The following is a 21520-nucleotide window of genomic DNA, read 5'->3' on the forward strand; positions in this document are numbered from 1 at the left end:
CAGTTCAATTATGGTGTGAAGAACAAGGCATTCTAGATCAATTAATTAAACAGGATGAGGATATTGATGAAAAAGTTAGGAAAAAGGGGAAAAGACTGATGCTAATTATACCTGGTGCGGAAGTCTATTTGATTCAAAGTGCATACCTCTGTTTTGTCCATTCCAAACTTGTTTTTCAGTTTGGAGAAAGGCTCGTGGTTTTTACACAAATGACATCTCTCGCTTTTATAATATGAATTCCCGACTAACCTTCTTTGTTGAATAACCATTAAAAGGCGAGATTTGGTTATGTCTACCTATCTTGGACAGGTTCAGGCAGTTATTGAAGAGTTTAATGAGTTGATGCCCGCTACTACTGGTATTGGAGCAATGTCAGAAGATGTTTTCAGTCTTGACACGTATTAAGCTTGATCTTGATATAGTGTGTGACCAAATTTTTTTTGAAAACAGTAACTTTGTTTCATATCAGGGATCAAAACAGTACTTGGGTAGTACTGAAACCATATTTACAATAGAGCTCTAGTGTCTTCCCTCTCTAGCTATAAAGAATCTTAGAACATCTATGATAGACACAGTATCTTTAGAGTAAATCTGATTACACCAAAAACATAGCAGTAATATGAAGTTCAACTTGATCGTCTGCACATCATTCTCTAAGCTCTCAAAACATCTGGAATTCCTCTCCTTCCAGATTGTCCACCAGATACAAGCTGTGACAATTCTCCATCTACTCCTATCCTTAGCATGTGAACATGTTCCCTCCCAGCTGCTAAGAGCCTCTGTGACCTTGCCTGGCATTGTCCATGCTATACCTTTAAGGTTTAGGATGACTCTCTCCTACGATGGATGATCTTTTCTGAAAATTGCTAATGTTGTATTCCTCAGCATTAAGGACATGTTGGAGACCTCCAAAGAGTTTCAGGACCAAAGAACCGAAAAACAGAGAGTATTTACAGAGAGCCTAACAAATCAACTAACTGTTCTACATCCTCTAGACTATTTTCTGTACACCAAAAATAAAAGGATACAATGCCTTTCCACTTCACTTTCAGAATGGAATTAAACCTATGCCATTCCACTTCACTTTCTGAATAGAATTAAACCTATCCTTAAAACATCTATCATTTCTTTCTTTCCACACTGTCCACCAAATACAAGCTGGGACTATTCTCCACCACTTCTTCTGACTTTTGCTTCCCGATCTTCTAATCCAGCAACTCAAAAGATCAGCAGTATGTTCTGGCATTGTCCATCTAATTTCTGTTAAGCTCATGAACAAAGACCAAATCTGTGAAGTGACTTTACAATGTAGAACAAGGTGACTATTGGTCTCTTCTGCCTCATTACATAGAATACATTTGGACACAATTTGGAAACCCTTCTTTGTCAAAGCTTCCTGAGTGAGACAAGCCTTCCTAGCCACCAACCAAGAGAAACATTTAACCTTAGAAGGTGCTACGCTTTTCCAGATCTGCTCCCAAGGCCCTGTTTCACATCCTGATTGCTCCCTCACATTATCTTTATGAATTCTGTTCACTGAAAAGATCCCATCAGTTGCATTTTTCATCTGATTGTGTCAGGAGTTGGACCTGTGCTTTTGAAGCTGCTGATTTTTTGCAAGAGTTGTGCCAGCCTATTCACTTACCAATCATTCAGATGCCTTCTGAAGGTGATCTCCCATCCTTGAATGGGCTAATTATCTGCCACTGTAGCTTCAGGTTGACTGCAGAAGGAAAAGAAATCTGGATAGGAAATCATCAGTATTGACGGGCCAATCAAACATCTTTCCAGGAAAAAAAGATTCTACTGCCATTCCCAACTTATAGCTAATATTTTAATAAAATTTAGGCCAAAGACTCCTGATTGTCCTCCAAACTGAGACTTCATAGGTGTTGGTGACTGTATTGGTACACCAGTGACTACTTTGCCCATATTTGTTTTGTATCACTTCCTTCTACAATGATTGCTCTTCCTCCACACACCTCCATAACCACTTCACCAATAAATAGTCATTCTGAACTTTCAAGTTCCTTAGTCCAAGTCCCCCGGAGATCTTGTTGAGCTGGACTATTTCCCATTTGACCAAGTGTAGTCCTTCGTCAAAATCACTTCTCAATTTTATCTAGCTTATTCCCTCCTTCAGTAGGGATAGGAAATAAGGACATAACATAGGTTGGCAATGTATCTAACACAATTTATCAGTGTAATTCTGCCCCCTAATGACAAATATTGTGTCTTCCATGTTGCTAACTTTTTCTATCTTTTCAATTATCCCATCCTATATCACCAAGTCCTTGTGTTTGTTACCCAAAGGCATGCCCAAATAAACAGTTGTTAAAACCTTCCATGTCCACACCTGCTATGTTGCTCAACTTAAAACCAGTCAGCCACATATTCTGAATGGCTATCCTCGTCATGCTGTTAAAACCTTCCATAGCTATTATTAAAAAAAAAAGGTGAGAGAGGGTCACCCTACCTGAGCCCCCTTTCAGAAGCAAGAAAAAAACCACAGGTTCTCCATTTATCAAAATAGAGAATCTGACAGTTTTGATACAAAAAACAATCGATTTCAGCCACTCTCTAAAGCCCATCCGTCTGGGGATGTTTTGGAGAAACTTCCAGTTGACATGATCATATGCCTATGTCAAGCTTGCACATTATGCCTGGATCATCTCCTCTTAGTCTAGAATTCGTACATTCACTAGCTACGGGAGCAACATCCATGATTTGTCTCCCCTTTATGAAAGCCATTTGATGTTTGTTCACCAACTTGCTCACAACCTTTTTTCCTTCTCTCAGCTAATGTTTTGGCAATGATTTTGTATACACCACTTATACTAATGGGTCTAAAGTCCCTTAATTGAACAACTTTATTCGGAATGAGTGCAACATATGTTGCATTAAGACTTTTCTCAAACACCTGATAATCATGAAAATGTTGCATAGTCTTCATGCTATCTTCCTTCAGAACACTCCAGAAAGTTTGGTAAAAACTCATTGGAAATCCATCTGGACCTGGTGCCTTGTCACTAGCACAACTTTTGATGCACTCAAACACTTCTTCTTCTTCAAAGTTTCTTCATAGCCATCCATGTTCCTCACTATCAATGTCAATGGTACCTTGAAGGTTAAAATCAGGTCTCCAATCCTCAACCTCCTTATAAAGCTTCTGATAGAAATCCAAAATGGAAAACTTCATAGTGTCAGGATCTGATATGCTAGCCCCCTCCACTTCTAAAGTATCAATAGAATTAAACCTCTTGTGAGCCGTGGCAATTCTGTGAAAAAGATGATCTATTCTCTGGGTTATTATGGTTCGCAGAACAACCTACTTCACCACGACAACACCTACTATTTCGTCTGGTCATATGTGACATCAGCAATTTTTTCTATTCTAGCATCTTAGATTAAAAATCGAAGTGGAGCTCGTTTTGCGATAACTCGGCCAGAATGTAACTTGTCACAAATTGTGCCATATCATGAGAAATGCTACTCTTTGCATGGTCAATCTTCCACAAACCTGCATGTTGCTCAAGCCGAGTCCACCGATAATCCAACCAACCATATTTTCTCTTTATCTGAGGCAAAATTTAATGACTTCCTTCAATATCAAGTGAGTAAGCAGACATCTATACAAGGAGCTTCAATTGCTCATTCTAGTAATCAATGTTGCTTATATCTCTCAATCCATTACCACTATTGTCCATTGGGACATTGACTCACGTCATTCTAACCACATTTCGGATAACAAATAACATTTATTTGTCATTACTTATTCTTAATCCCTTTCATTTGTTATCTTAGCTAAAGGAATCAGACAATGACCATTGGAGTTGGTCAAGACAACTTATACCCTCATTGACCCAAAATAATGTTATTAAGTCAATCTATTGACTCATATTAGGTTAAAAGAACAACATTGATGAGTACTCAAGATTTCTTGAATTTTGGAATAATAGATCATTCCGAGCTATTTTCTACATTTCATACTTGTATTGAAATACAAAATAAGTTTGGTGTTCTATCGTACTTACGACAGTGATAATGCACTGTATCTATCATTTCAATTGCAATAATTTATGAATTCCCATGGATTGTTCATCACACTTTGTCCTTGCGCTTCACAATAAATGGGGTAGCAATAACAAAGAATAGGCATCTTTTTAGCTCGGACCCTTCTTATACATGCATATGTTGCACTGCATTTTCGGGGTATGCAATACTCGCATCTTATTTTCTGTGTTTCCTCAATCACGTATGTTCTCTTTCACCTTGTGTCTTCGGAAGCACGTGTTTTGTCCATTAACTTCCCTCCAAAAAAAGACAAGTTAGCTCATTGTTCTCTTAAGTGTATCTTTCTTGGTTATTCGAGGGTCAAGAAAGGATATCAGTGCCACTCACTTCACCTACAGCAATACCTTATCTCTGTCAATGTTACTTTCTTTGAAACTCAACCGAACTTTGAACCCTCTTCTTTTGAATATCTAGGATTGTAAAAGTTCCACCTTTCAGGATTTCCTTGTTTTTACTTCCACTCCACCTTCTACAGCTGGACCTCCACTACGCTTGACGTTTTTTTTTATCAAGTAAAAGTTTACATTAATAACAACAGGGTCAACTTGGTCATATACAAGTGCTATACCAAAAGAGGAGGAACCTACAAAATATGATTCTCTCCAAAAGACACCCAATCCTCTATACAAACAGGAACTATATGGGTGCACCAAAAGAAATAAGAGATCAGAAACTACTCCTGAGTTAAGAAAAGCTCATATCCACTCTTTCTAAGGCTCTCATATTTCTCTCTTTCCAAATGACTCATATTAAAGCAAGAGGAGTAACATTCCAAGCCTTGTGCCTTCTTCTCCACTCTTCCAACTGAACATCAACTCATTTACGGATCTTGTCTTTACCCAAGAAACTCCAAACCATCTAAGAACATCCTCCCATAACCTCGTAGCTAATTTGCAAAGTAAACCACTCTTGACTTATCATCGATGTCCGTTCTCTTTATCCGGTCCAGACGATTTACGCCCAACATCAAATTCTTTGCTTGTTGCAATTTTGTCTCCACATAGTCCTATTGCCACTCAAAAGGTATCTACTCTACTCGAAACCCTAATGCTAACTATACATTTCTGAGTTATCATACTCTAAGTAATATCTGTAGCTTGTTCCTCTTCCTCTGGGTACATATGTTGTTGATTGTTGATTGAAAATATATAGTGAGGTTGGCCCTGATTGACAGATTGATCGGCTAAAGGCACAGCAAATAAGGGTTATACAAATTCTTGGACTTGACTATAGTGATAGCTTCCTTCCCATTGCAAAAATTATTTCAGTTCGTCTCTTTATCAATGGTTGTCGGGCTAGATATTAAAAATGCCTTTCTTAATGGGGATCTCGAAGATGAGGTATACGTAAAAGGTAGGGCAACCACCAGGTTTTGTTGCTTTGGGGAACTTTAGTAACATGTTGTGCTGTCCCTCAAACATGGTTTGAAAAATTCAGCAAGTTATTTCAGAATTTGACATGGTTCGCATTGTAGCTGATTATTATGTGTTTTATCATCATTTAACTCTAGATTTGTGCATGTGTTTGGTGATCTACATTGATTATATAGTCATCACAGGTAGTGAGAAGAGGGAATCACCAAACTGAAACATCCCCTTTTTCAGCACTTCGACACCAAGGACCTTGGCCAGTTGAGTTAATTCTTTGGTATTGAGGTTGCTCAATCCAGATCAAAAATCATCATTTCATTTTTTTATCAGGTAGTATTTCATTCATAAACGTGACAAAAAACAGACCATGTTCAAGGGGTATGGCAAAAACAGTAAACGATCTACAAAAAGACATGATTCTCTACAAACCCCACCCAATTTCCTATACAACAAGGAACTTTATGGGTGCACCAAAGAAAATAAGTAACCGGAGACTACTCCTCAACTGAGTAAAACTCGAATCTACCCCTCAAAAGCTCTCCTATTTCTCTCTCTCTAAATAACCCACATCGTTGCAAGAGGAAAGGAATTACCATTGCATAAAGGAAGTATGTTCTTGATATTTTTGAGGAGACAAGAATGACAGACTATAGTCCTATTAATACTCTGATTGATCCAAATATAAAGTTTTTACTAGGTCAAGAGGAGCCCCCTCTTAGTGATCTTGGAAGATATAAGAAGTTGGTAGGCAAATTAAATTATTTTGTTGTTGTAACTCGACCTGACATTGCTTTCCCAGTAACAGTTATAAGTCAGTTCTTGGACTCTCCTTGCGATAGTCATTGGAATGCAGTATTTATAGCCACCAATGTTTCAGAGGGAGGGCTACTTATGAAGATCGAGGGCATGAGCAAATTGCTGGATATACTGATACAAATAGGGCGATGTTACTCTTTGGCAAATGATCTAACTCTAGATATTGCAGTCCAATTGGGGGAAATTTGGTGTCTTCAAAAAATAAGAAACAAGGTGTAATTGTAAGATCAAGTGCATAAGCAGATATCGAGTTATGCTACATGTAAACTCATATAGATAAAGCAACAATTAAATGAACTTCAATTTGGAGTTGCATCAAATCTAGGGAGTAATGAACACATTAAAATGATTGTCATTTCCTCAGAGAAAACATAATCCTCATGAGACATTGTCACAAAGTTCATGAGGTCATGAGATGACGTTGATAAGCTTGCAGATATTCATTAAGGCCTCATTTATTTGTACTTAATGGAAATTAAATCTGAATGGTTCATACCTTAGACCATTAAATGCATTTGTTTACATTAACATTTAATCACTTATTTGGACTGAATAGGTGTTAATCATTAAGATCTTGAACAAAGTTTTAATATCATTAAGAGTTATTTTTGTGTGGATAATCTTCACCACCACTTTGTTCATAACCACCAGCCACATCCACTAATCACATCTACCATTACAACCTTCAGACGATTATTGTTGTCAACCACTATCGTCAATCACTATCACACCTACCACCTCCATCATTATAATTATATCCACTATCATCATCACCACTGCCGCCACCTCCACCATCCAAGTAACACCGCCACCAACTACCGCCAACACTATCATCAACCACCACTGATTTTTCAGCCACCACTACAAGTGGCTACGACACCGCCAACTATTAACATTAACCAACTCCACCACTACCAACCCCTCCATCATTGCTCCTGTCACTACAACAACAACCATCTCTACCATTATTAGCACCAACCATCACCACCACCACTACTACAAACCATTTTCACCATAGTGAACATAAATATTTCTTTTTTTATCAAATAATTATTTTATTTTTATTAAATTTTTAGACATTTTCTAATATTTAATTACTTTTAAAATTTGAATTGTATATTTTTTATGTTTAAAAATAAATAAATTATGCATATTCAAATGTTGAAAATAAACCATCGTAATCATTTAGTATTCATATCCAGAGACAATAATCATAATCATTCGGATATGCATTCAAATTCAGATGTCTTAATCTTAATACCAAACAAATGGGACTTAAGTTCCTTGTCGGTCCCAAAACATGTTATAGATGTAGAACACTTGGTACATATGATTTTTATGAACCAACTTAAGGAGGAGTGTTAGAATCTTGTAAATATTTGAAAAGTAAGAAACAAGATGTAATTGCACGATCAAGTGCACAGATATCGGGCTATTGCTATGATAGAGAAATCTACAAAATATGGTTTTCTCCGAAAGACACCCAATCCTCTATACAAACAGGTTGGATTGGTCAAATATCTCTGGGAATGTCTAGTTTTTCCAGAGTTCATAATATAGGAAGGCAGAGGAACGAGGATTTCAGAGGTTTCTCTTTCTACCTCCAATTTGTCCTCCAAGCATATAGACACTGCTCAGGATATTCACAACATACTTTCTGCTCATTCTTTCTCTGTCTTTTTTTTGGAGCATGGTAAACTTTACTTCTATATATCCACAGGTATACTATATCAAAGTGTAGTCCCCCTTCACAAAAGTTGTGACTTTACAAAATCCTAGTATTCCTAGTTACATCCAGTCAATAGCATTAAAAACATCTGTGCTGTCTATGATTACTTGATTCCTCTCTTTCCATATAGACCACCACATACATGTTGAGACCATCGTCCATCTCTCCTCCATCACTGCATTGACATCTCTATTCCAGTTTCTTACCACTTCTTTAATTCTCCCACGTTTCACCCATATGATCTTCCTCTCTTATGGATGAACATCTGCCACAGCTGGTCTGTCCATTTGCAGTGCAAAAAGAGATGGTTGACTGTCTCAACCTGTTCTTCACATAGGTAGCATCTAGAGCAGAGATTGAATTTCCTCTTGTTCAGGTTCTCATGAGTGAGGACTGCTTCCTTTGCCAATAGCCAGGTAAAATAGATTACCTTATAAGGTACTTTGGTCTTCCAAATTATTCTCTATCTTTTGACAATCCAAGTTTCCTAAACCCTTCACTTGTTTAAATTAGAACACTATACCTTCTTTGAATTAATTAAAACACTGACATTCTGCCAAACAAAAGTATAAAGAAAGGACATCATATGGTATGTGATTCAGATCAACTCAATTTAAATTACTCAATTAGAGGGGCTGTCCATTAATTGAGGGATGTTAGTCCGCTCCCCAATTAACATCTGTAGACATCACCTATTTGGCATGCATAGCAACCGAATAGATACAGTAAGGAGTTAAATAGTATCCTAGGTGAATCATTTGAATATTCGAAAGCAGAACTATCCAAAAAATCAAAGACAAGCATTATATTTTCACATTTTTGTTTACTTTATTAGTGAGAATGAAGTTTAAAAGTTCTCTACCAGCTTAGTGGCATGATCTTTGCAGACACGGTCATGTTTTTCATCATACTATAAATTCACTTATATTAATAACTAAATATGCTTGAAATAAAAGGACAGAAGACAAGGACAGAGCAAGAACAACGACATAAGAAATTTTCAGATAGCAGACACCTTGCGGAAAATGTTGTTGATGGCATCAAGATGGTTCTTCAAATCTTTCAGGTAGCACAAATTGATCTGGTCATTTCCGACTCCCTCCCCCATATTCTTTTCCATCTCTCCAAGTGCAAGGACAGCAGATTCCAAAGCATAACGCATGTGCATGAGTTCAATGTCTTCCATCCTACCAAACATACAAATGGAAAAAACGGAAATAATATTAGTTATGCTTGCATTGATAATACAAAGATTATTTCTTATGCATTGTTTGGTTAGGTGCATTACAAATAGCATGCATTGCACAAAGATATTTATTTACAAAGATATTCTCCACAATTATGGTGGAAAAGATGTAAAAAGGGTTTTGAGGGGTAATTGGGTCTTTAACCATGCTAATGCATGCATTATATCTTCTTGCATTACTAATACCTAGAACTCCATGATATTAGTAATACACACTTTAATACACAATAGAGTGTATAACTAATGCTTGCATAAAAAAGTATATCAAACAAGGTATTACTAATACATAGAGCTAATGCATGCATTATTTTTGTTAATATACTCTACCAAACGACCCCTTAAAATCTTAACTTGTTAGAGAGAACATACTTTTATTTATTTAATTATGTCTTTCAACATAAACATCCATTGACCCCAAAGTCAACAACACATTGCAAAAGAGTAAGTCACCACACCTCCTCCAGGCTGCTAGATTGGAAGTGATTGGCTGCATGCTGATCAGTTCAATAGCATCTTGAAACTTAATGCTTGGAACCACATCAAATAATACCTAGAGGATGGCAAAAGATTATAATCCAGAATATTATGAAGCAAGAAACTGAACAATTAAATCAGCAATTGCTACGTAGCAAGTAACTGTAAGAAAGATACCATTTTAAGATATATGAAAAGCAAACTCATAATAGAAGCAAAAAAAGAGAGAAAGGAGAAGGAGAAGGTGGGGGCGGATAGAAGAGAGAAGTAATCTGTGCAATCATTTACCAAAAATATACTTTGATAATCTTAAACTTAAATTTTCTAGCTCTCAGATTGGTTCTACTTATTTCTAGTTTTCTGGTCAATATAGGCAGTATGATTATCTTTTTAGGGAGGCATGTGAACATGTACCAATTAGCACTTCTCCACCTCATCTCTGGACAAACTATGCCCACTCAAATTTTAAAGAATTTTTAGAATTTATGGATAATGTATATCAAGAAGAGAGGCAACATTAACTTGATCTTCTTTCCAATAGTATCATACAATCCATACACACACCTGCAGATGCAACCTCAGCCTCAACGGCAGGCAAGTAATCAAGGCACTGGGTAAATGCAAATGCATTTCAATGAAATGCTCAATCCAAATTTGTAAGTAAAAGATATTTTTAAAAATAAAAAAAGCAAAACTATATAGATTTAAACTGAACAAGTAGGGCACAAAATAACTGAACAGGTGGGACATAAAACAAGCTGCTTCCCTTCAATTATTGTTAAAACTTCCCTTCTATAAAAGATACTTCTTTTCCAAAAAATTAAACAAATCCAGAATCCTGTGAAACACGTCAGCAGATCAAACAGTAAAGTTCTATCATGGAAGGACAGAATAGAGTTTACCCGCAAAGGACTCTGTACAGATAATCTTTCCAGCACAAAATTTTCAACAAAGGGATCCCATTGCACATCTTCATTTCCTTGCTGCATAAACTCTTTACCGGACAACAGTAGCGAGGACTTCAAACTCCATGACTTGCCAGAATTCACACATGCTACAAAAGAAGCAAGATCAAGATGATGACACAGGAGATCACAGAGATGTTCAACACAGGACACCTGCCAAAATAAAGGGTAGTTTTAGTGAAAACCTACAAATGTATCTGCTCATGAAAGCACATAATGCAACTAGCAGAGAAAACATTAGAAAGGAAGGGGAAAAAGGAGACAACAGCAGCCAGCTCCATTCTATCATAACAGAAGCACGGGAACTACCTCATCTGATCTGTTCCCATAATGTGGAGAGTCCTCCAAACGAAGAACTTGTGATTTACTTGTCCACAGAAGCTGCATCAATTTCCTTCTTAAATCCGTTTTACCAGACAAAAGATCCCAACCAAGGACGGCTAGAAGAGGTTGGAGCCGGGGAAACAGCAAAAGAATCTACATAGAAAAGGATAAGAAAGTTTTTCTTAGAAAAAAGTAAAAAGTGAGTTACTATCAAAATGTGCCATTCTTTTTTCTTTTTCGTTTCTTTTTTTTTTTGAGAAGTATAAGAATGTGCCATTGCTATGCTCAAACCAAAAGAAATCTAGACAATATCTGGGCTTTCTGAATACAAAACGCAAAAGGTTAACTGTGAACAGTACATCGCTAGCCTCTTGCAGATCCTCCTTTCTCACGGCAGACAGGGCAGTGTCCATGACACATTCCAATACATGCACGCCATGAACACGAGCGTACTGGTACATTTCTCTCATGCAAGAAGTAATAACAGTCTCCCGCAATGAATTTGTGCTGTTTAAAGTTGTCTCAGAATTCAGTTCTTGGATAAATTTTTGGAGATGCTGAAGAGGTAGAGGAATCTGATCACTTTCAAAAGCTTTGACACTCTCAATCTCTTCCAAGAGCATTTCATCATGAATAACCTGTAAATACTCAAGAAGTAAGCATTCATTTCCACTTATTAAGGGCATATTATTAGGTATCTTCAAAAATAAATATGTGGGTTGTGCCCCTAGAGCTTTGGTCCGGTGGTAAGGGCGCAGGAAATGATGTGTCAATTAGGCGCATATCACGTGTTTGAACCCTGTCGCACATAAAAACCTGGTATTAAAGTGAAGAAGGGCAAAAGGTCGAGCCATTATCCATCAAATTCCGAACTGTGTGCCATTGGCACTGGGGAATTTCTGGGTTATCAAAAAGAATATGTGGGTTGTCCGCCCTAAGCTAGCTTTGATTTAGATCTTCACTCAGAGATAGACGAAATCATACAAAAATATAGTAGTTCAGCAATTTGTTCTTGTATACAGCAGTTTCCAACATTAGTATTTTTAGAAGTGAAAACGCAAAATATAATGAAAAGAGCTGCAGGGTTAAAGCAAAAGTCACAAAAAGAAGCGCAAACTTCTTTGAAAAAGCGATAATTTTATGGATAACATAAAAGATACTACAAATTTAGGAATTTAGTATTACAACATCGAATATAATTAAAGGTACTGTAATAATAATAATGATATTAATCTAAGCATAACCAACATGTAACTCCAACAAGGACCCAAAAAAGCTAACTTGATACGAAGAATTAATTTTCAATTTTTAAATAATCAGCCACATAAAAGAAATAGTTTTACAACATTTATTTTTCTGCTTAATTACTTTAGATTTTGCACTACTCCCTCCATCCCAATTTAGGTGACGGTGTTTGGATTTTGAGTCAAAACGAATTATTCTTTGATCGCATTCTTTCACATGCCTTTGAAATATTTTAAATTATTAATTGATCTAGCTTATAATACTTTTTACGTAGTTTCTATGAGAAATATATGAGAAAAATATTATTGAATTGTGTCTCTAAATAATTACACTGAGACCATATTTATAGACACTCTAATACAATCATTTTCTAAGTAGGATTCTATATACTAATCCTTTTCCTAGTAGGATTCTATATACTATTCCTATTCATATTCCTATTCTAAGTAGGATTTTATATACTATTCTTGTTCATATTCATATTATAACACTACCCCTCAAGCTGGTGCATCCAATAGCTTGTTACAGATGTAATTAATACAAGAACCGGTGAGGGACTTGGTGAAGATATCTACAAGTTGATCACTTGACTTCACAAATTTTGTAACAATATCGCCTAAGAGTATCTTTTCTCTGACAAATTGGCAATCAATCTCAATGTGCTTAGTCCTCCCATGAAACACTAGATTTGATGAAAAATGTTGATAAAACACAGAGTGATCAGCTCCACTACAAGTCATGCCAAACTCCTGAATTACTGTGTTGAACTTCCCAAACCAAGCTCGAGAAGATTGTTTCAAACCATAGAGTAACTTGCGCAATCAATATACAAAGGCAACTAAACTCCCCCCGAGCAACAAAAGTAAGAAGTGGCTCCATGTAGACTTCTTCTCAGTGCAGCAATCATCAGAAAGTGCTTAAAATCTAGTATAAAATCTATGGATCATCTTGGAAACAAGAGACGAGTCGATATTGAACAAAAAAACAAAAAACTGGTCAAATATGCTCACGCACCGACACTCGCTGGAACCCTAGATCTAGCCGCGCGTGAGGGATTTGTGACCAGTGATGTTGGTTGGGCTTTGGTCGTAGGAGGTTGCTGGACCTTAAGTGGTGTTGGATTTTGCATGACATTAACAAAATTTGAAACTGCGTAAGTCACATCTGAAGAGTCACCAGAAAGATGCACGGAACTACACAAATCAGATATGAGAAAGTAATCCAGAAAGATGCACGGCGCTACAAAAATCATATTTGATTTGCATAGCTGCCATGTAAAGATGGCATTTGGGCCTAACTCAACCCCAAAAGCTAGCTCATGAGGGGAGGATTGCCCATGTCCATATAAGCAAACCATCAGTCCAATCCCCAACCAATGTGAGACTTTATAACCCACTCTAACACCCCCCCCCCATGTTCTGGCCCAACTCGAACGTGTACAGGGAGCCTAAATGGGAATGGACCTAGCTTTGATACCATGTGAGAAATATATGAGAAAAATATTATTGAATTGTGTCTCTACATAATTACACTAAAACCCTATTTCTAGACACTATAATACAATCCTATTTCAAATAGGATTCTATATACTGATCATTTTCCAAGTAGGATTCTATATACTAATCATTTTTCTAGTAAGATTGTATATACTATTCCTATTCCTATTCTAAGTAGGATTGTATATACTATTCTTCTTTCAATTCATATTCTAACAGTTTCCAAATATGTAAATTTTATTTCGAAAAAACAAAAGATTCTATGTACAATTGTAGAGTCAAAATTAAGAAGTTTGAATCTCGAAAAGCAAAAAGTGTCAGCATAAATTGGGACAAAAAAAAAGTAAGACAATAGAAGGGAGAAGCAAAAAAGAAGCTAGAATAAAAAGTAGCATAAGAGGATTCACAAACTAGAAGAAGAAAAAGAAGAAAAAAGAAGTGAATAAAAAGAATAGCAAACAGAGAATGGAAGTAGCAAACAAGTAGGTGGTACAAACTCGAGAAGAAGACTACAAAGACAACAAGACCATCAAAATTATACATGCGAAGAATATGTGAGGAGTGTCCTAGAATTCAAACGGATATAAAACAGTTTCTTTCTTTTTACTTTTCTGAAAATGAAATTCAAAGAATCAACTTCTTTTAATTGATCATTTTGCACCTTACAGTCCGAAGGACATTCTTCACCTATGAGGTGCACTGCTTCAACCACGAGACAATAACTTGTTTTCCATCACTGCGTTGATTTAAGCGACAAAATATGGCTTTTAATAACACTGCAACATAGTGATTTAGACAAGAAAATATTGTTCAGACAATACAAAGGAGAACCACACAAGAACTTTCTGAAAAGGCGAGAAGCTATAGGTGAGTAAGAATAGAAGGTGACACTCTCTCCTATACAATTACCATCAGAAGCGGAAGCTATACAATTACAAAGAAACAAACAGAATTCTACATAAGGGACAAAGGACAGAACAGGAATCAAGCTGGACTGTGAAGAGGGGTAGTGCTGATAAGCTTGGCTGGCCTACCTATTCACCTTTGGTGTTTCAATCTATTCAGGTAAGCGGGTATCCCGTGCAGGGATTTCTAAATTTGGATATAAACATGACCCCCGAGAATCTCTATACTACGAGTCTTGGGGGCAAAATTCTGTATTCTATACTCATCGAGAAAATGGGTATCTGCAGAATTTATCATTACAGAAGTGGGAAACTAAAATCACAAGAAGCAAATTGATCTCAATGGAAAAATAAAGTGTCAACTTAAATAGTGGAAGATATTTGAGTTATGTGATAACAAGGCAGATCAACAGCATCATCTGCAAATTATACTTGAGAATTTCAACCAGTTTGGGTTTAAGGATAAATATGAAGAAGTCTGACATAATTCTAACAAGCAAGGTGGATAATATTGAACCATTAGCAGAATTCCTCAATTGCAATTGTAAGCTTAGTTCCCTTCAGATGACTTATTCGGACTACTTTTGGGTGACTCCAAGGATTGTGTTTTATGAAATTCAATGGTCGAATGAATAGACAAGAAGTTAGTTAAGTGGCCTAAGAGAAACTTATTATAAGGGGAGAATTAGTTAGAATTTAGAAGAACCATGTCCATATTTCAACCCATTATGTCTTTAATATGGATAATGGGTAGCAACAAAGTTAGAAAATTGGTAACCAAACTTTATGTGGAACACGAGTGGGAAGGTAAAAAAAAGCACAATCTCATTAATTAGGAAAAGAAAACATTTTTAAGGCAAATAAACTTAATGATCTGAAAAGAAACAAGCAGTTTATCGAAAAGTAAAAGCCTACAACAACACAAGGGACACACAACCTTCATTATAAACAGGAACTACATGGGTGCACCAAAAGCTAACTAAGAATAATCGGTTATTCCTTTTATATACGAAGTCATCTTCAGTTCTTTAAAAAGCTCTCCTGTTTTTGTCATTACGCGGGATCCACCTGATGACTAGGGGGTAAACATTACATGTCTTATGTCTTCTCTTCCTTCTCCTAAAGGCTCAAATATGTAGCACATCAAACATTAAATGTAACATTGTCCACTGCATTCCGAACCAATTCAAGACTACCCACCACATCGGGACATCAGGTAGTCACCTGATTAATGTAAATAAGAGGTGATCCACATTTCGCATATACTTCTGCACATAAATCACTAGCTAACATATGTAATCATCCTCTTCCTCAAGTATCCATTAGTCAAATCGGCCTCACTGTTGTCAACCAAGCAAAGAAGAACATCTTTCTAGGCACCTAGAATCCACACCAATACATGCAGGAACCCCATGACCACCTCCCTCACCAAAAGATTGTGGTAATTAGGAAAACGTTACACCTGAAGTAAGAGTTGGAGTCCTATGGAGATCTGGTAAGAAGGATCAAGCTTTGTGGGAAAAGAGTATTGTAGACAAGGATGGAATTCAAACATCAGTTGAGGGCCAGCCGGACTACTGTGTCATTTTTAATAGCCCTCTTAGGTAGTATAACAGAAGTACAGAGATTTTTTCAGGATGGTAGATGTAATGCAGGAAATGGTGCTAGAATCTAAAACAGAGACTTAAGCAAGTGATAGTTCTATAATCAATTTTTGAAAACAGAGCCTTCTATAAAGCTTCACTTTCAATATTTCTGGCCAACAGACAGCACAGTCTCTCAGCTGGTTATGAGTTGTACATTTCGCAATTGATGGTAAGTTGACCTTTTTTGTAACTCTTTCTGTTTGTAAGGAGAAACAATCACATTTCCTCATGAATATATATCATACCCTCTTCCCAAATCTAAGAGAGAATAATTATCCTTCTAAGACATCGCAAGGCGTCTAAATTACTCATTTCAGCCCAATGAACAAGCATTAAGAGTAAAAGTTTTTAAAATTATTGTAGTTAACCTTGTGACATTGTTACGGATAATGGCTTCAAGTGAAAAAATGGTCGAACGGGTAGTTGATAAGATGCCAAATCAAATTTTAAACAATATAAATAGAAGTTAGTTTATATTGAATCAAACTGGTAGAAAGAGAAAAAAGAAATTCATTAAAGGAAAGATGTCAATTTTTTTGGGACAAATTTAAAATGGGTACAAGGTCAACCTTTTTAGAAAAGGAGTAATTAGAGTGATGCTAACTTTCTGTAAAGAATTTAGTAGACCTAATTAGAGCAATGGAGGAGAAAATAACAACTTAAAGATTCTTGTTTTATGACAGTGGTGTTTGGGCCCACTTTCGTGCACATCGACTAATCCACTGGTCATATACTATCTCCCACGAGAAAAGGTATAGGTTAAATATGTTCACCAAAGTTTGGATAGAAAAGAAAAAAACACCTAATGTTTTTTGTCTTTGCTAAAATTTGAACCCTAGTTTCACATGGTCGGTTCCTGCTTCATTGGCCAGTATGCAACACCTTTGGGTGCAACCAAGCAAACATTGAAAAAGGAAGCACTTTACTAAGCAACTATTAAAAGCAAACAGCATCAAAGTAAATAGATAATCTCAGATATTGTGGGCTGCAAAAAGTTTATTTGTGAGAATGCCATAAAAAACAACATTCAGCATCGAGCGTACTTTTGGCAAGAATTATCATCACCACCTGTATCATCTTAACAAGAGGTGTACAACGAGATGAAAGTGCTTCCCCATAAACTGACAAGAATTTGTCTCGCATCTCATGCCAGGCATCTCCATAATCATCCTTCCCAGGTAACACCCTCCTGAGTAGAGCTTTTGAGACCACACTACATAAAAAACAGAAACAAGAATATAATAATGAAACAGAGGCAAGAATGGCCAAAGAAATAAATTGAACACCAAGAAGTAACAAGCACGTCAAACACTATCCATTCAGTCATAATGAAAAGGTGGTTAAAAAAAATACTTTTTCCAATGTCCTCCATCACATGATGGCAGAAACACAATATACTTTTCTTTTTTCTCTTCTAGTACAAGAAAAGCAAGTTGACCATCCATCAAAAACAAAAACGTGTTGATCTGCATTAGCGGAGGACAGAACGAATAATATTCGAGGAAAAACATACGGTCACGTCCATTAACCAAATCTATACTGCCTACTCAGTCTTAAATTCAGTCGCATGGCAGAAAACACTAAAAAGAACAGTAGTTCTAATAAAAATGGAACTCTTCATTTCAGAAATGTGCTTTATCCGAAAACAGTCTTTATAAAAGCATTCTTAGCATTGAAGAAAATCTTGATCAAACTAATATGTTGATGTACTACTGTCTTTTAATAAGGTAAATAGCTTCATCAAGCATATCTAAGTCCACATCTCAGTGTTCATAAGTATGACTCCCTTCTTCTTATTTTATTGACCTGCTTTCAACTTCAGACCAATCCAAAAATACCTTTTTTTCCTTCGAAATGGAAAATTGTATTCTCCTCAACAATGTAGATTAATATAAAGAGTACAACTTCATAATAATTTCGAACTTAATGTGATTATCTTCTTTTTTCACAACAATGTTATCCGGCCCAGCCTGTGCACATCTTGACCATTTCACCAACTAAGGCTTAGGGCCTTAGGCAAATGAGAAGAAATCACCTAGAGTTTGTCACCTCTATTAGGATTCTGAACCCTGATCTTCCATGGTTTTCATGCCATTTTTTGACGTCTTTTTGGTTTAGAAAATGTAAAGAGTTACAAGGCAGTATTATATTAAACTCTTATCCGTCAAATTCAAATAGTAATCCATTCAATAATTTAACTCCTAAATCTTAGTGAAAATCAGACATGGTCAATCAAAATGGATCCAAGATAGTAATAAGTTCCTGCAAATTCATTTTAATTTGCTTCACATTTTAATGCAAAATAATTTTCAACAGTCAACTAGGTATTTCATATTTCAGCAATCATAGAACAATGAACTTACAAACCTCAAGTACTAGTCACTTAACAATTTACTTACTAGGTAATAATGATATTGAACAAACTTAAAGAATTAAAGCACAAATCTTGTCAAATAACTATGCAAAACCATGATTCTGCATACCGATACTCCTCCTCATTGATACCATAATTCAAATGTAGAAATCGAATATGTGAAACAGCTCCATCCACATCATTATTCATTAGGCATTCCCTCATAGCATCCAAATGTGCAGTTTGAATGCATTTTTGCAGCGATTTAAGCACCTTATCCTCAACCTCCTTATGTTTTACTACCGTCCTGACTGTAATCGCCATATCCGAATCCTCATTTTCCATCCAACCAACTTGTTTCTCTATATTTAGAGACAAAACATCAAAGATATCTGCATTTTCGAGAAATACTCTCCTCAAACACATCATTTCCTCTTCCTCCACTACAATATCTCCCCCTGAATCTCCCTCAGTATCTATCACACCATCCATTTCCATCAAATCCGGCCTCAAGCGCCTCAAACCCATATCAGAAATTTTCATCAAAACCCTCAAACTGTCACCTAAACCCTTCAAATCCTCATTAATACCCGAAACATCTCCATTTAAATCAACATCCTCGACAGCTTCTGTACCGGATGCCGAACTCGAAATGCTTTCCGAAACCCTTGAAATCACATTTTGTAAGATCAAACAGAACTCAGCCCTTAATTTAAGAGCAGCAGCATCAAACGACCAAAGTTGGGAAGTGGGTTCGTTAAATTGGAGAAGCTCGAGGGTACATAGGAAAGTGAGAAGTGCAGGAGAAGGACAAGATTGAGACCAGATAATTGAATCGAATCTTCCTCCATTTGAAACAATTGTTTGAAGAATTGCTCTAGAAAGTTCAGGATTTCGAACACGAAGACTACGTAGAGTGGCTCGGAATGGCTCAAATTGAGCTAAAAAAAGATGGTTCGCGCTGACTTTACACAGCAGCTCTGTATCTTTGTCTTCCATTGTTACTACTACTAGTTATCCACTATATGTCTATTCATCCGATACGCGGATTGAGATGGGATAGAGAAGACTAGGGTTTTTGAGATGGGATTTTTTTCTTCTGAAGATATTTCATTGATCGGTTATACAACGGTTGAAAAAACAGGGGAAATGTTGTCAGGGAAAAAGAAGGGGATTATATAGATTTCGACGGCGATGCTAGTAGAATTTTCCTAGGACAAAAACGCTGTCGTTTAAGAGTGTTCTGACGAAATTGCTTTCGTTGCCCAATGTCCAATATTACTCGTTCAGTTTCAAAACAAAATTACTTTTTTTCCTTTGTAGTCTAATAAAAAAAATGAACCTTTCTTTTTTTAGTAACACCTTCCCACGTGGCATATTTCTGATCATAAAATTAAAGAACATTTTTGTACATTTGACATGACTTGAATTTAGGACCACAAGATTGAAAAGTCTTCTTTATTTTCTTAAATTTCGTGTCAAGTTAAATCATGTCATTTTTTTTGAAATAGATGGAGTAATTATTTAATGTAGGGGTTGCACTTGGCGAGTTGCATGAAGTTTAGACGGATCATAATAGGTTAAGACAATAATTGGGTTAAGACCCAACCCAATCCAAATTGGTTTGGATCAAAATGGGTTATATAACGGGTCAAAATCCAACCCAGCCGAATTTTGACTAAACTTAATTGTTTTATTTATTCTTTTAAAATATTTTAGTACCTAATAAAATTATTTTTTCTTTATTATGGCTATTTAAGACATATCAAATTGAAAAAAAAAAGAGTTTTTTAAAAATATTTTAACAAGATTTCTCATCAACCAATTAGAATTGCATATCAACCCATTTTTTTATGGGTTGAAATAGATTAAACTAATGAATAAGTGGGTCAATAACCAACCCAAACTTAAACGGGATGGATTGGGTTGGACGGGTTAGATTTGATTTTATCACCCCTAATTAAATGGTTCGTGTTTAAACTAAATTATAGTACTCCTCCATACCGTTTTAAGTAGCATCATTTGACTTAGCACGGCATTTAAAAAAATAAGATTTTTGAAATTTGTAGTCACAATACTATATGTCGTGCGAGTTGGAGAGATTGACTTTTTCGTAAAAGCAATAGCCTTTAGTGCTTGTGAAAAACAAGTTAAAATAAGATATTCGTGTTTTTAGCATTAAATGTGTTTGTTTTTCTTATTTTAACCACTTAGTGGGTCTGAATACATTTGAATGATTAATATTTATAACAAAATCTTAATATCATTATGATGTTTATTTAAAAATTTGTACAAAAATGATAATTCTTCGTTACTCCAACTATTTGCACCACCACACACAATCACCGTTTCAGCCACAACTATCACCAACATCAATCACCACTACCTACCATCCACAATCATCATTCTCAATCCAACTACAACCATCATTACTGTCAATCACCAAAATCAATCGCAATCACCATTAGCCATCATTTGCAATCATCATCATCAATCATTATTACATTCACTAATTACTACTGATAATTGCCACCATTATCAATATTATATATCGTTAACCACCATCATCATTCAACATCACCGTTAACTATAAATATCATTGCATTACTAATATACACCGGCACCGCCAATAATTATAGTTAATGACTATTGTCAGCCATTATATTATATAAGATACTACGTACAACCACCATCATATCATCAGTCAACATCATTCCAAATTGACATACACAATTACAGTCGTCAGTCATATCCAGCACTAATGATGGTTGAGGAAAAAAAAGTCTTAACTATTTAGTATTTAGATATTAATGTGACATCTTAATATTCAGATTTAGACCTCTAAATCTTTTAAATATTAATGCATATTTTAATATT

The 21520-nt window shown here is 36.0% G+C and overlaps 1 protein-coding gene across 4 annotated transcripts in view; it reads right to left on the reverse strand.

The window, feature by feature from the left end:
* Positions 1-19777, reverse strand: part of LOC129889408 (uncharacterized) — a 61834-nt gene extending 42057 nt beyond the window's left edge. For 3 of the 4 annotated variants that reach the window (XR_008766907.1, XM_055964692.1, XM_055964693.1), the window contains exons 1-7: positions 18774-19777; positions 17359-17503; positions 11358-11636; positions 10984-11151; positions 10612-10827; positions 9691-9785; positions 9005-9176 (exon numbers count right to left, since the gene is read on the reverse strand). Coding sequence is in view for 2 of the 4 variants with exons in the window: in XM_055964692.1 (XP_055820667.1) it covers positions 9005-9176; positions 9691-9785; positions 10612-10827; positions 10984-11151; positions 11358-11636; positions 17359-17503; positions 18774-19642 (1944 nt within the window). In the remaining 2 variants the exon portion in view is untranslated. Of the gene's footprint in view, positions 1-9004; positions 9177-9690; positions 9786-10611; positions 10828-10983; positions 11152-11357; positions 11637-17333; positions 17504-18773 lie in introns of those variants that run through there. The other variant, XR_008766908.1, reaches the window with a different exon arrangement.
* Positions 19778-21520: the final 1743 nt, after the last annotated feature.

This window comes from Solanum dulcamara, chromosome 5 (genome assembly GCF_947179165.1).
Source record: "Solanum dulcamara chromosome 5, daSolDulc1.2, whole genome shotgun sequence".
NCBI classification, from domain to species: Eukaryota; Viridiplantae; Streptophyta; class Magnoliopsida; order Solanales; family Solanaceae; genus Solanum; species Solanum dulcamara.